Here is a 15521-nt window from a genome sequence, read left to right as displayed (position 1 = left end):
AAGTGGAAAATAAAACAAATGACTCTTTTAGTCGTATTCTCACATTTACAAAACTTAGTAGGGGTGACCACTGCGTCGTATATCCCCATTCAAATACACTTTTAGAGATCATGAAACAAGATATAATAGGTAGTAAGATGGAAAGTCACCTACCTCATGTAGTCACACCATTGTTCGTCATAGGGCTCACCTGCGACCCTGGCATTTTATTTAGCCATTTTTACATTCATGGCTTTACAGATCATTATTATATTTCTTCAGGTTTCCTGGAATAAAGCACAAAAAAAAAGAAAATACCCTTCACTTGTTTGCTGAGCGCACACGATGGACTATAATTATTTCCGCACACGAATTACTTAATCACATTAGAATTTATTCAGTACTTTGACAGTCCTATCTGGTACAATTATTTCACTCAAGAAAACTATCTCCTCATGGAGTCAAGACCTAGTCACAATGGCTAAAATCTGCAGTTGAACTCAGTCTGCTTTTGTTGTTTGATTTCGCAGAGCAGCTCAACAATTTTTCGTCCGCTTTGTATCACAAATGCCGGAGAAGGAGACTTCGTCATGGCGTCCCTTCATATTTATAGCAGATATCTCTTCGGATATCTCCCTTCGCCGCTAAGAAAATTTCTATAAATTTTCTGACTTAACTAAACTGTAATTTCAAGAGTTTTGAAAGTGACTACATGCTTGCTACATTTCTGGCGGTAGTGTTCATGGACATTTAAAATTTATACGGGTTCGATTTGTGAAATGATTGACCCCCTTTGATAGGCACTATATTTTTTTGACTTGGCTTTGGTCACGCCATGTACACGCGCTTTGAAATAGTTCACAAAAATGACTTGAGATTCTTCCGCCGTCGACACGTGTGGCTGACGTCACGTACCCCAGAGCGTGGGACCGAAGGTAATCACCCCCTCGTCACGTGTCAAATCTATGCTATCAAGAATCCAACTTTCAAATGATTGTCGATTTATGCATAATGTTCTTAGGGCACAAAGGTCATGGGTTCAATATGTCCGTACTGATAGTGTCAAAAGCACTGCTGAAGTCTAGGAGAATGAGCACGGTCACTTTACGTTCGTCCATTGCTTTTCTTACGTCATCCGTAACTTTTAGAAGAGCAGTAGATGTACTATGTCCTTTTTAAAATCCAGATTGCAAGTGATCAAGTAACGAATGGTGCGTCAAATATTGGAGCAGTTGTTAATGCATGAGTTTTTCTGAGACTATCGAAAGTGAAGAAAGTATACAGACAGGTCGATAGTCAGATGGAGAATTTGCTAGAGATTTTCTTTGTACTGGGAAAATTAAAGCATCCTTCCAAACAATTGCGAAGTAGCCTTCCGAAAGACATAAGTTACATATGTGGGTTAAAATTGGCAATACTACATCCATCAAGGTAACGACGAAGGGTATCGTGATGTCATCCACTCAGATTGCTTGTGATTTGATAGATAGTTTCCTTCTTACATCATTTTCATTTACTTTACGAAATTTGAACAAAGGCCGTTGTGGTAACGGAGTAGACTGAAGAGAATTTATTGTTGTTTGTATAATATGAGGGTCGGTATTAACTTTCTCTAGTAAAGTGGGCATTTAATTCATCTGGATTTATGTCATGCGTATTGGAGTTTGTAGTTTGCCTCCCAATACCCACGGATCTGAGTTGTCTCCAGGTACTTTTTGTGTTCAAGTTACTGGCTAATTGTTGGAAGTACGCATATTTTTTGTTTCTGCTTATTCGTTTAGCTTTATTTCTAAGCACACGGTACTTTTCAAAATCTTCAGTTGATAATGTCTGCTTGTAACATCTGTGTAGTGCATCTCGTTCAGCCATTGCGGACTTAATGTCATTTGATAACCATGGAGCAGCTTTGCGAGTCACCCTAGCAGTACGTTTAGGTACGTGTTTGTTATACAATCCCAACAATAATGTGTTAAACGTCTTTACTTTTTCGTCATTGTCAGTCAAGTGCAGTATTTCGTCCCACGGGCAGAGATTAGCATCTTGTATTAATTGTCGAGGATTTAACTTTTTCATGTCTCTATAGGTTATCCACCTCGGCTTTGTTTTGGGAACTTTCAAAGAATAAGCTGTATATATGAGATCGTGGTATGATATACCAGGTACATAAGTTTGTCCGTGTTTTAGTATTTTCTGAGGATTGATTGTGATAAGTAAATCTATTAGAGTGTGTGAGGATCCGTTAGCTTTGTGCACGTGGTGAGTGGGGTTAAGTGGCAATACTGACATGTTACAAGAGGTAAATATGTTCTGTAAACGATTTGCTTCAATGGAGTCTATTAACAGGTTTGTGTTAAAGTCACCAAATATGAGTACACGTTCGTAGGTAGGTACGAGTCTTAGTAAATTTGATTCGAAGTCGATGAAGTTTCCTGCTTTTGGTGGTTTGTAAACAACTCCAATCAGTACTTTAGTCTTATCAACAGATAGTTCTACAAACATATATTCAGTTAAGGTGTCAGTAGATAATGTCGAAGTTTGTATAATCTTCCCCGTTAAATTGTTTTTGTAGAATAGAGCTACTCTTCCTCCACGGCGCTTCGGTCTATTGTGAAAAAGTGCATTAAATCCTTCTATATTTACCGTGTTTAGAGGGACCGAGTCCTTCATCCAACTCTCACTAATTGCTACAACATTTACCATGCTTCCTTCAAAAATAGCTTTCAGCTCAGTGTGATGGGCAATTATAGACTGAGCATTGACATGGGCACACAGTAATGAGCGGGGAAAGGACGAGAATTTTCTCTCCAGGTGACTGCGGGCGGGGTGAGAAGGAGTCAGGGAAAGAGAAGGGTGGGAGGGTTCAGTATCAATTTGAAGGTTGTTTACCCTGCCCAGGGAGAAAGCTACATTATTACCTGTGTTAGCCATAATCAAAAATAAACAGAGGGCAACTAACCATGGTTTCCTCTTGCCTACGTAAGCCACTTGAATCATTTAAACATTCACTCACACTAAACTTACAATAAAACCACTTATAAATAAAACGTAAATCCATGAGTCATGTGCTCTACTAATCACCTAGCCCTGAAATAACAGCATTTAGTACCGCTTTAGTGGCCACTGCAAATTTGTTTTTGTTTTTGCCTAGAACTATGATTCTTCCTTCCTGGGTCCAAACGTTACGCACCCCGAGCTGGTCTCGGGCTCTATTTAACAGATCTTTTCTTGTAGCAGTCAATGACTCCGTAACCAATAGTTTGGTGCCTTTGAAGGGCTGCTTAGCGCGCCAGACACGATCGCGAACATGAAACCGGACGAATTTAACTATAATCGGCCTGTTTCCCGAGGTCACGACTTCCGCAGCTGATCTGCGTAGAGGTCCCAATCTATGACAGCGATCGATGTCATCCATCGATAAGTCCACTTGTAGGTTAGATTTTACTGTCTCTATCACTTTGGCATAGACATTCTCAGCCGGTTCTTCTTTCACCCCGTGTATGAGTAGACAGTTCCGTCTACTGTATTGTTCGGCTTCGTCAGCCCTGGCTTCGTGCTGGTCAAGACGCTGTTGCACAACTAATAACTCATCCTTTACACAAGAAATTTCCGTCAAGATGTACTGGCGGAAGTCTTTAAAGTCAGTACAGAGGGAAGACAGATCTTCATCGGCGCGGTCGTTAGTGTTGGCAGCCCTGCTGGCACTGGCTTATGTCAACTGTTCCAAGCGAGCTTGGAACTCATCCATCCGTTTAACAAACTTTGTTTCAAAGTCCAACACACGCTTATTTACACTGTTTTTACTAGAACTAGATGTCAGTTGTCTGGTGTAATTATTGACACACACTCACTGGACCTGTCTGCTAATTATCTTGCTAATTCGGGCTGATAACACGGAGCTCTCTTACACAACACACACAGCACGCGCCATCTTACTCCACAGACTTTGAACAAAATTTGGTGGATGTCTCAGAGGGTTAGGTCGGTGTTTCTAGCTAAACATGCAGAGTGGCTCGATCGTCCACGTATGCTCCCAGACTACGTAACAACATTGATAACTGCTCAATGCCAGAGTAAAGTGAAGACCGATTGAGCTTTGTAAGAGCCTTTAGAAGCCCTCCACAAAGTGTACCGCCACACTAGGTTAAATCATACACAGAAAATTTCTCGATCAAGTATGTCTTTAGACCTGACGACACACATACATATTGTATCGGACCCTCGTGTGTCATTACAGATAAAGAAGTACGCAAAGAAAAGGACGATAGATACGGATCTGGACATTTATTTTAGAAATGATGCTGGCCAGCTCCATACCGCTATGGACAACTATAATATGGTAGACTGTGATGGTGACGACTGATAGAACGAAAATCTGGACACATGTTGAAGTCATATAATTAATTGATTTTCACTATATTTTCAGTGTTATTACTTGTGCTTACAAGTGCCTTGTGAAGTTTGATACGGGACTCCTCGGACGAGATAGTAGGTCCGACTCATTGGCTGAACGGTTAGTCTTCAGTTCAGAGGGTTCCGGGTTCGATTCCCGGCCGGGTCGAGGATTTTAATCCCGTCTGATTAATTCTTCTGACCCTGGGAGTGGGTTTTTGTGTTTGTTCCAACATTTTCCACTTCATATTCGGACACACTACACTACCAACGACCACACAAAAACGCAGTAGTGATCATATCCCTCCATATAGGGTTGGCTCATAAAGGGCAAAACAGGGACAAATCAACATGTGCGACACAGTTCGTACTTGCGACCCCACAAATGTGGTAAAAGCGGTAGAAAAAGAAGAAGTATATTTACAGTTGTAAAGATCAACGTCAACAAACATGTTAGTTTAGGTCTAATTGGCCAGTGAGCACCTTCACAGACAATAAACACGTGAAGAAAATTTATACAGACCACAATCTGATCTGTAGTGTACTAAGTATCTCTAGGCCTAGGATAGAGAAAGTGAAATCTGTCTGCAAACCAATAAGGGTATAAAATCTCCAGGACGAGGAAATTAGACAGAAGTTCACCTATATGACTCGTGAGAAGTTTCGAACAGCAGACAGTAAGCAGGTTCAGGATATAGAAAGAGAATGTGTGGCATACAGGGATGCTGTAGTAAAAACAGCAAGGGAATGCCTAGGAACAACTGTTGGATAAAAGCGAACATATTTGTGGAATGATGAAGTGAGAGCAGCTTGTAAACGTAAACAGAAGGCCTATCAGAAATGGCTCCAAATAAGGGACGATGCAGACAGGGAATTGTACGTAGATGAATGAAACAGAGCGACGCAAATAGTTGTTGAATCCAAAAAGGAGTTATGGGAAGATTTTGGTAATAACCTGGAAAGGCTAGGTCAAGCAGCAGGGAAACCTTTCTGGACAGTAATAAAGAAAGGAAGGGAGGGAAAAAGGAAATGAACAGTGTTTTGAGTAATTCAGGTGAACTCGTAATAGATCCCAGGGAATCGCTGGAGAGAAGGAGAGAATATTTTGAACATCTTCTGAACGTAAAAGGAAATCTTCCTGATGGTGTTGCGAACAGCCAAGCTCATGGGCAGGAGGAAAATGTTGGTGAAATTACGCTTGAGGAAGTGGAAAGGATGGTAAATAAACTCCATTGTCATAAAGCAGCAGGAACAGATGAAATTAGACCTGAAATGATGAAGTATAATGGGAAGGCAGGGATGAAATGGCTTCATAGAGTAGTAAGATTAGCATGTTGGTAAAGTACCTCCTGATTGGACAAAAGGAGTAATTGCACCTATCTACAGTAAAGCAAGGGAACAGAAAGTACTGCAACAACTATCGAGGTATCTCATTGATTAGTATACCAGGCAAAGTATTCACTGGCATCTTGGAAGGGAGGGTGCGATCAGTGGTTAAGAAGAAGTTGGATGGAAACCACTGTGGTTTCAGACCACAGAGGGGCTGTCAGTATCAGATTTTCAGTATGTACCAGGTAAGTGAAAAATGCTACGAGAGGAATAGACAGGTGTGTTTGTGTTTCGTATATCTAGAGAAAGCATATGACAAGGTACAGAGGGAAATGGTGTTCGCAAAACTTTCAGTGAGAATTGATGGTAGAATGACTTCTTGATTCAGGGTACTTACAGGGGTTAGATAGGGCTGTAATCTTTCACCTTTGCTGTTCGTAGATAACATAGATCATCTGCTGAAGGATATAAAGTGGCAAGGAGGGATTCAGTTAAGTGGAAATGTAGCAATCAGCCTGGCTTATGCTGACAGATTATGTCGAAAGCCTGCAGCCTAATATCTTGGAACTTGAAAATAGGTGCAATGAGTATGGTATGAAAATTAGCCTTTTGAAGACTAAATTGATGTCAGTAGGTAAGAAATTCAATAGAAGTGAATGTCATATTGGTTGCGATCAACGGTATTCTGTAAGAAGGAAGTCAGCTCACGGACGAAACTATCTGTACATCGGTCTGTTTTCAGACCAATTTTGCTTTACGGGAGCGAAAGCTGGGTGGACTCAGGATATCTTATTCATAAGTAACATACATGAAAGTAGCAAAAATAATTGCTGGTACAAACAGGTGGGAACAATGGCAGGAGGGCACTCGGAATGAGGAGATAAAGGCTAAGTTAGGAATGAACTCTATGGATGAATCTCTACACACAAACTGGCTTCGGTGGTGCGGTCACGTGAGGCGAATAGAGGAGGATAGGTTACCTAGGAGAATAACTGACTCTGTTATGGAGGTTAAGAGAAGTAGAGGGAGACCAAGACGACGATGCTTAGACTCAGTTTCTAACGATTTGAAGATAAGAAGTATAGATCTAAATAAGGCCACAGCGCTAGTTGCAAATAAAGGCTTAGCGAGCTCGATAGCCTCATCCGCTTAAGTGCGGCCAGTATCCAGTATTGGGGACATAGTAGTGAGCCGTATCCTGCCGGCCCATAAGAGATACTCGGATTATTATTTGACATAATATGTAAATTTTATTGATATGAATTGCAGTCATATATGGTAAAGTAAGGAATCGCAGGATAGCTGAGACCGGAAGTTTATGGAGCCATCAAGTCGCTGGTTATTGCCCAATACTTTCTCGGGACCGAGAGAATGGCTTAGCGTCACTAGGAGTTGGCACAGCTCGGCACGTGTACAAGATGCTGACCAAGCGAAATATTGAGCCAATGAGAACGTGAGGATGTGGCAAATATGGAGTCTACATGGCGCGAAGTCATAATCCCATGTTGACCAACGTGTACAGTTGCTTGAGATAAATTCTGTTATTTGGCGGATTTCCACGGGTCTATAAGTGAAATATAATCAGGAATACGGTATAAAAATTATAGGAAGAGATTTGATATAATCTGAACTCTGTTTTATTGATATGTTATAATTGATATTGTGTCATTATAAATGGCAAGCATTCTGATTGGTGGTTTGTCTAGACAAGCGGGAATCCCATAGTTGCAACGACGTTACCTACGCTTCCTTAGAATCCCAAGCTCTGGAGAGTGTAGAAGTGCGACTCTGATCGGGTAGTTTGAAGAGTGTAGAAGTGCGACTCTGATCGGGAAGTTTGGAGAGTGTAGAAGTGCGACTCTGATCGGGCAGTTTGGAGAGTGTAGAAGTGCGACTCTGATCGGGCAGTTTGGAGAGTGTAGAAGTGCGACTCTGATCGGGTAGTTTGGAGAGTGTAGAAGTGCGACTCTGATCGGGTAGTTTGGAGAGTGTAGAAGTGCGACTCTGATCGGGTAGTTTGGAGAGTGTAGAAGTGCGACTCTGATCGGGTAGTTTGGAGAGTGTAGAAGTGCGACTCTGATCGGGTAGTTTGGAGAGTGTAGAAGTGCGACTCTGATCGGGCAGTTTGGAGAGTGTAGAAGTGCGACTCTGATCGGGTAGTTTGGAGAGTGTAGAAGTGCGACTCTGATCGGGCAGTTTGGACAGTGTAGAAGTGTAACTCTGATCGTAGATACTGATGTGAGGTGGACGTTGTTCGATGTGCTCCGAGAATTGTACTTAAAAGTTGCCAGAGTTAACAGAGTATGGTTAATAAGATCAATAAAAAGTCAGTCGTGCAGAGGAATAAAGTAACAGATGCAGAGTTAATTGTAGATTATATTGTCGCAAAGTTCACTACCAGTATATAGACGGTGATAATTAACCACAGTGTAGAAAGTGCAGCAGAGACGTTCCATTGTCTCATATTTTCGTGTCGGTCGCGTTTCGCGAGGAACTCTCGATTCGTACCGCGTGCCGCTCTCAAAAACTGTGTACATAAACCCTCAAGTGTAAAATTTACAGTGTATTTATGTGTCAGTAAATTTGACTGAAGGGTTGTTCGGCACGTGCAGAATTGAGCGGTGAAGAGATATTCATCCAAAGCCTTCTGTGTTGCAGTGTTCAATATTTTTAGCAAGAAGATTGCTTCGCCTGTGGAAGAAGGAAGTGTATTTCTACGTGTTGAAGCAGTGATCAACATGGAGTAGACACCCAGCAAGGCAGAGATGTGAGCTGCTGCCATGTATCCAGAGAGTCGTCCAAGATAAGGCGCATGTGTTAATTATGGAATGTTATATGGGTTATGTTAAAATACTAGTGCAGTTTAGAATAGGGATTTTATTTAACGTAAAGTAAGCCTGACGGCATGTGTTTGTTTCACTTTTATATTGTTGTATATACGGATAGGAGAGAAATGCATGTTCTCTTCATTTTTATTTTTATTTATGACCAGATAGTTGGGATAATGAGGGATTTGTTAGGATTATTTTGTTGTTCCTTTATGCATGATAATTTTGTTTAGTGTTAATCCGCTTTTTCCTTGTATATTAGTGCTAGGAGGATTAGATTGACAAGTTCATCCAATTTTCAAAGTTAAACACTTGCTACGTTATTTTATTTTGGTCATTTAAACAGACAGTAACAGTTAATTGCATGACGCTTGGTATTTCAGAAGCTGTACGTAAGGAGCTCCATAACAACGTTGAAAGAACAGGATCTTCGAATTTAGGTTGGAATCTGTTTTTGCCCAATGATTTGCACAAGGAAACGAACCGGGTCTCACAATGTAAAAGACTGATGTGATTTGTGATAGATATGAGAAATTATAATGCATGCGGAGTTATAAAATGATTATGCAGGCCGATTGCATGCCTGATAACTGAAAGAATTATGTGCAGTGGATATGTACCTGCTAGTGTCTTCTGAGAGAATATTAGTTATCAGAATTGACGGAATTGATTCCAGACCAATGAGTCTGATGCGTGTTAAATTGTCAAAGCATGCTAGGAAGGAATACGATTATACGTGAGTTTCCGTGTAGCCGACGAAAGATAATATCTCATTGCAAGTTGATATATCGGCCGTTTTTTCTTAGACGGCGTGAATGAGATGGTGTTTCCGTGTTACAATCTTGGCGGACAGAATCCAAGCCTTAGTACAGTGTTGAGTTCCAACATTCCCTTCCAGCTCACAGCACACCAGGAAATACGTGACGGATGATCGCGCTGTTGAGTGCGCAGATGCAGCAGAAGAAGGCAATGTTGCCCATTGCTTTCCACATGGATATTGCTTGGATAATTATATGGTTTTCTCTTACAGCAAGGTGTTTTATGATGTTTCGTGTTGTTTGAATATGTTGTCTTGTTGTTTAATGGGGAACAGCCCGAGTGCTGAGTTATATTGATGGTCAATCTAGTTCTCACTAGATCCTTTGTGGTTAACCGCAATTCACGTAGAATCTGTGTAGTATGTAAGACTTTTCTCTTTATCCGATGTAAATAGATGTGATGTTTTGCTTATTTTTGTTCATTGTAAATATAGCGTAGGGAAATGCCACTAGTATTTTTCATAATTCATATCATGTCCCATTGCGTCTTAATTTTTCTTTTATCTTGGTTTTTCTCTTCATCGTAACTATCTTGTATATGGTAATTTTCTTTTAACGTTTAATCTTGCGATGACTCTAAATTAAATTACAAACCCGTATCGATGTGATACTTTCAAGTGTGACTCCATCTGAGATAAATACGTATCGGTATATGCGTACATATGTTGTCATATAACATGAAAAATGGACAGTAAGAAGAAGATTATTTCTTAATGTATGCAAGTACTCAATGTTGTGCTTGATACTTTATTTCACTTTTGTTTCTTTGAACAATTAACGTTCTTAATGTCCAGTTATTTCTTTAATTTTGAGATTTTTGTAATGACATTTTATTATTTGATTTATTTGATTTTTGAGTAGTATGATTCGGGGATATTTATGAATAAACTCATCCTACCCCATATTATTGTTTCTCATTCGAGTTATACCTCGATTTTCCTGTCATTTACTTATATTTAAGTGTAGAACTTTGACTTTTAGGCTGACCCAATGACGACCAACCCACTCTCTGCCCAACCCTGAGTTAGTCGGATGTTCATACAGGAAGGGAGGTATCGCCCTAGAGGGTATTTACCCCTGGGTACGGTACAGTAGGTTCGAACCCCACTGTCGGCAGCCCTGAAAATATTTTTCCGTGTTTTCTCATTTTCACGCCAGGCAAATGCTGGGGCTGTACCTTAATTAAGGCCAAGGCCGCTTCCTTCCCACTCCTAGCCCTTTCCTATTCCATCGTCGCCATAAGACGTAAAGCAACTAGCAAAGAACAAATAGAGTATTGTGACGACGTTTAGTAAATTCGCAGAGGCTTGCAGACTGAACGCTGAAAGGTCTAACTGTCTATAATGATGTATGTATGTATGTATGTATGTATGTATGTATGTATGTATGTATGTATGTATGTATGTATGTATGTATGTATGTATGTATGTATGTATGTATGTATGTTTCGTCCAATACTCCCTTATGATCGCAACACTGTGCTGGCAGCAATTGGGAATTACAAGTGTGTGGGGAGGGGCACAAAAGTCTATAGGCAACAGAAAGTACCGTGAGTGTGTGTGCGGTATAGAAGGGGTCGGGTAAACAAGAAAATGTTTTAAAAGTAACTAAAATACGGTCTCTGAGCAAATCTGGATTGATCAGTAAAGAGTGATAATTTGCCAACTTAACTTCGGTAACAATAGTATAACAATAAGTTCACCAAAGGAATAGTTACACACGTAGTACAATTAAATAGAAGCACTTTGACAATTTACAGATGAACGGCATTCATTTCATTAAAATGATGGCTCTTTGAATATACACACCAAAAATTTGCTAAAATCCAGCCAGGAACAAATTGAGGGAAAGATAATGATGTGATAGGAAAACAGGATTAGTAAAAATTGTTTTCTATAGATCCTGGTTTTAGGCGGGAAAATGGAATTAAACTTCACTTTGACCTCATAAAGAGTATGGGGGGAGGAGCGACCAGGCCAATCTCCCCTCCACCCCCACCCCCACTTATAATCGTCACCCCTTAGGTGCACAGATACTCCTTCAGTGTACCACTGATCTTCGAAGTGAACGGAAACTTTATAAATGCTCAGCGCTGTATGCGGGGAAGCCTAGGAGCGAGACAAATTGGACCACATTCTATAAACCAAGGAAATTTCTTCTGCAATCATCGTGAAGTGTATGCACCTACCTGTCTGCAGCTATCCCGAAGAGCACGTTCCCCAGGAGTACACCCAACATGAAGACAGTCTGCGCCACGTTAGCGAGTTGTGCTCGACTACAGACCAGCTCCCACTGAGTGATGATGGTTTCCTCGAAGACTGTTCTATCGAACACCCATCCTGCATTGCAAGGTTTATCACACGCCATAGCGGAACTGCTGCTGTTGGAATCTGCACACCAGAAAGTGGTCGGGGGCGCCAAGAACACGATCCCCAGCTGGTGCCACGCCACAGGCAGCTTGAGGACCGAGATACTCAGACAGATCCACAGCTGCCACCGACCGAAGTCTCCCATAGCACCTTGCACTACATCTTCTCCCACACCAGGTGCCACTGAAACAACATGGAAATGAATGTAATTATATTAACTTGCAATATTTTAATTAGCAAATATATCGGGACAGAAAATATGAGAACAACTTGGCCGTGCGGTTAGGCTCGCACAGCTGTGAGTTTGCATTAGGGAGACAGTGGGTTCGAACACCACTGTCGACAGCCTTGAAGATGGTTTTTCCACTGTTTCCCATTTTGACACCAGGCAAATGCTGGGGATGTATCATAATTAAGGCCACGGTTGCATCCTTCCCACTACTAGCCCTTTCCTATCCCATCGTCGCCATAAGACCTATCTGTGTCGGTGTGATGTAAAGCAAGTTGTAAAAAAATATGAGACTATTTTTGGTATTAACGAGAGTATATGTTGTTAAACAAAATTCAGAATCCTATTTACTATGTTTTTAAATCTTGCCCGGCGGTCTAGAAGTACTAAGTCCCCCTGTCTCTTACCTTCAAGCCCCAGGTTCGATTCGCGACCAGGTAGAAATTTTTATCTGGATCTGAGGTCTGCTTTGAGGTTTACTCAGCCTACATGAGCACAAAATTAAGGGATACCTGATAATGAGATAGCCGGCCACGTGGTCTAGGGGTAGCGTACCTGCCTCTCAACCCCGGGTTCGATTCCGTGCAGATCAGGGATTTTTAACTGGTTCTGGAGGTTGTTCGAGGTTCACTCAGCCTATGTTACTTCAATTGGGGAGCTGTCTGACGGTGAGATGCCAGCCTGAATCTATGAGGCCAAGAATAAAGGCCTAGACGATTCGTCGCGCTGACCACGCATCAACGCGTAATCTGCAAGGCTTGAGGCTGAGCAGCGGTCGCTGTGTAGGCCAAGGTCAATCAAGGCACACAATCGTTAAGTATATTGCGTGTAAAATAAAAATGGTTTCCTTGTTAGTTCAAATCATTTACGCCAGTGACAGTTCACATTCATACTATGTATTGGAATGATATGAATATTAAATCATTTGCTGTATATATTTATTTATTTATTTATTTATTTATTTATTTATTTATTTATTTATTTATTTATTTATTTATTTATTTATTTATTTATTTATTTATTTATTTATTTATTTACAACTTCCTCCATAAAGTGGCTGCCAGAAGGAAAAGGTGTGTTCAACACAGGATTTCGAAAGAGGAATAAAAGTCCGTCTCCGTGGTGTAGTCGTTAGTGTGATTAGCTGCACACCCGGAGGCCCGGGTTCGATTCCCGACTCTGCCACGAAATTAAAAACGTGGTACGAGGCTGGAACGGGATCCACTGAGCTTCGGGAGGTCAGCTGAGTAGAGGGTGGTCCGATTCCCACCTAAGATATCCCCGAAGTGGTTTTCCATTATTTCCCACTTCTCCTCCAGGCAAATACCACTATGGTACCTAACTTAAGGCCACGGCCGCTTCCTTCCCTCTTCCTTGTCTATCCCTGCCGATCTTCCCATCCCCCCACAAGCCACCTGTTCAGCATAGCAGGTGAGGTCGCCTGGGCGAGGCACTGGTCTTCCTTCCCAGTTGTATCCCCGACTGAAAGTCTCATGTTCCAGGATACTGCCTTTGAGGCTGAAGAGGTGGGATCCCTCGCTGAGTCCGAGAGAAAACCCAACCCAATCCCGGAGGGTAAACTGATTAAGAAAGAAAGGAAGAAATTGAGATTAAATAGCACTTACTCAATGAAAAACACAAGAAGTAATTCAGTTCCAAACACTAGACAAGTAGCGGTTTTATTTAAGGTAATTAGTTTAATTTCAGTTTTAAAAATTATCTCAAGAATCAACAGATGCAAACAGAACACACATAACTAATTCTTGTTTTTACCATGAAATGGCTGCGGTCACATGAATAGAACGGGAGAAGCTTATTGGCAGTATCCTGATTCCAAGAGAGTGCGCAGGTGTTTTAATTTGTTGCCATTTGAACTGAGTGCGCGTCAGTTTCGAAATTCCAATTTACTCTGCCAGATAGCGGACTTAACCGTATCTCTGTTAAGCTAATTATGGCTGGGTTTTTAATTAATTTAGTCGGGTGAACACCAATTGTGTCACCATAAAATATTTGGTCGACAATGTGCGACATTCAGTGCGAAAAAAATTCACCCCCTCCCCTTCAAAAATCCGACTACTTCTGTCGGGCTTGAAACCTCGATCTTGGAAGACAAAAGCCAACACTCTACAGAGGGAGCTTGAATTCAGCTGCTGTAACAGTACTATAAAGTGTTAACTGTAGAATCCAGTGCTGTCAACATCTCGATTTCGATGTTGTTCCCTTTTGAAAAGCCTACCAATAGCCTCATACAGCCATACATGCCTTCTTATGCCGAGCGCCAATTTTGAAACCCAATCCAGCCTGTCACCCATCGGAAAATTCTGGGAATTTTCTATTTTGCTAGGCATTCCAAGGACATATGAATATTTTAGGTACAGTGTCCTTCATAAAATAGTGACTTCTTGTAGCCTACTATTTATCCCAATCTTCTGTCACCCTAGATGTCGTTTCTAAGTTGTCGCCCTCAAGCTGTAACGCGGAATAAAAGAGCTTCTAAAGAATATGCTTTTCGAAACTGCTGAAGTTATGTTCTGTTGTATAGCTAGCGCGATTTAAATTTCTCCCCCACCCATTAAGGGAGTCTTTCATTATCTACGATGTGTGGCGAGGTACGTTTATCGTTGGGCGGACCGTGCAGCCAAACGGGAAGGATATAAACTCTATTGGAAATTAAGCCGTCGTAAAGCATGTGGAGTTGGCTAGGTCCTATTGGAGCTCAAAGGGTCAGGAACATAATAACATCGATGCAGATCATTTTAAATGAACACGTTAATTATTAGGGGCCATGAAAACCATGTGGCTTCTTACAAAGATGGCCCGGGTTTGAGTCCCATGACGAATTATCAGCGCAGTTCGTATTCAGAGTCCACAACAGAAATATAGTACTGAACAGCAGGCCAGCCTAGTTGTAAACCATAGATATTTAATAAATATTTTATGCAATTTCGGGAAGTCCCTACTGAGAGTCGCTGTTAAAGTGAAGTTCGAAACCCAGGCGTGAGGTTTATGATATTACGTTCCTGATGCCGCAGTTTAGGGTAGACAGAATATTAAAAGTTTTAGTATTTTTGCGCAACTTGAAAATCAAGATACAAGACATAAATATTTGTAAATGGTTCGCATCCGCCTCTGTGGTGTAGTGGTTACTGTGATTCCGGGTTCGATTCCCGGCTCTGCCACGAAATTTGAAAAGTGATACAAGGGCTGGGACGGGGTCCCCTCAGCCTTGGGAGATCAACTGAGTAGAGATGGGTTTGATTCCCTCCTCACCCATCCTGGAAGTGGTTTTCTGTGGTTTCCCACTTCTCCTGCAGGCAAATACCGGGATGGTACTTAACATAAGGCCTCGGCCGCTTCCTTCCCTCTTCCTTGTCTATCACTTCCTATCTTCCCATCCCCATACAACGCCCCTGTTCAGCATAGCAGGCGAGGCCGCCTGGGCAAGGCACTGGTCCTCTTCCCCAGTTGTACCCCCAAACCAAGGTCTCACGCTCCAGGACACTGCCCTTGAGGCGGTAGAGGTGGGATCCCTCGCTGAGTCCGAGGGAAAAGCTAACTCCGGAGGATAAACAGATTAAGA

At 41.6% G+C, this 15521-nt stretch overlaps 1 protein-coding gene across 1 annotated transcript in view; it reads right to left on the bottom strand.

Annotated features, from left to right (window-relative positions):
• Nucleotides 1-15521, bottom strand: part of LOC136867002 (organic cation transporter protein) — a 383839-nt gene that overhangs the window by 154369 nt on the left and 213949 nt on the right. Inside the window, exon 2 of the mRNA XM_067144099.2 lies at nucleotides 11532-11895. Within this exon, the coding sequence (XP_067000200.2) occupies nucleotides 11532-11895 (364 nt within the window). The remainder of the gene's footprint in view (nucleotides 1-11531; nucleotides 11896-15521) is intronic.

The sequence above is a fragment of the Anabrus simplex genome, chromosome 3 (assembly GCF_040414725.1).
Source record: "Anabrus simplex isolate iqAnaSimp1 chromosome 3, ASM4041472v1, whole genome shotgun sequence".
Classification (NCBI taxonomy): domain Eukaryota; kingdom Metazoa; phylum Arthropoda; class Insecta; order Orthoptera; family Tettigoniidae; genus Anabrus; species Anabrus simplex.
This window is presented reverse-complemented; position numbering and strand designations above follow the sequence as displayed.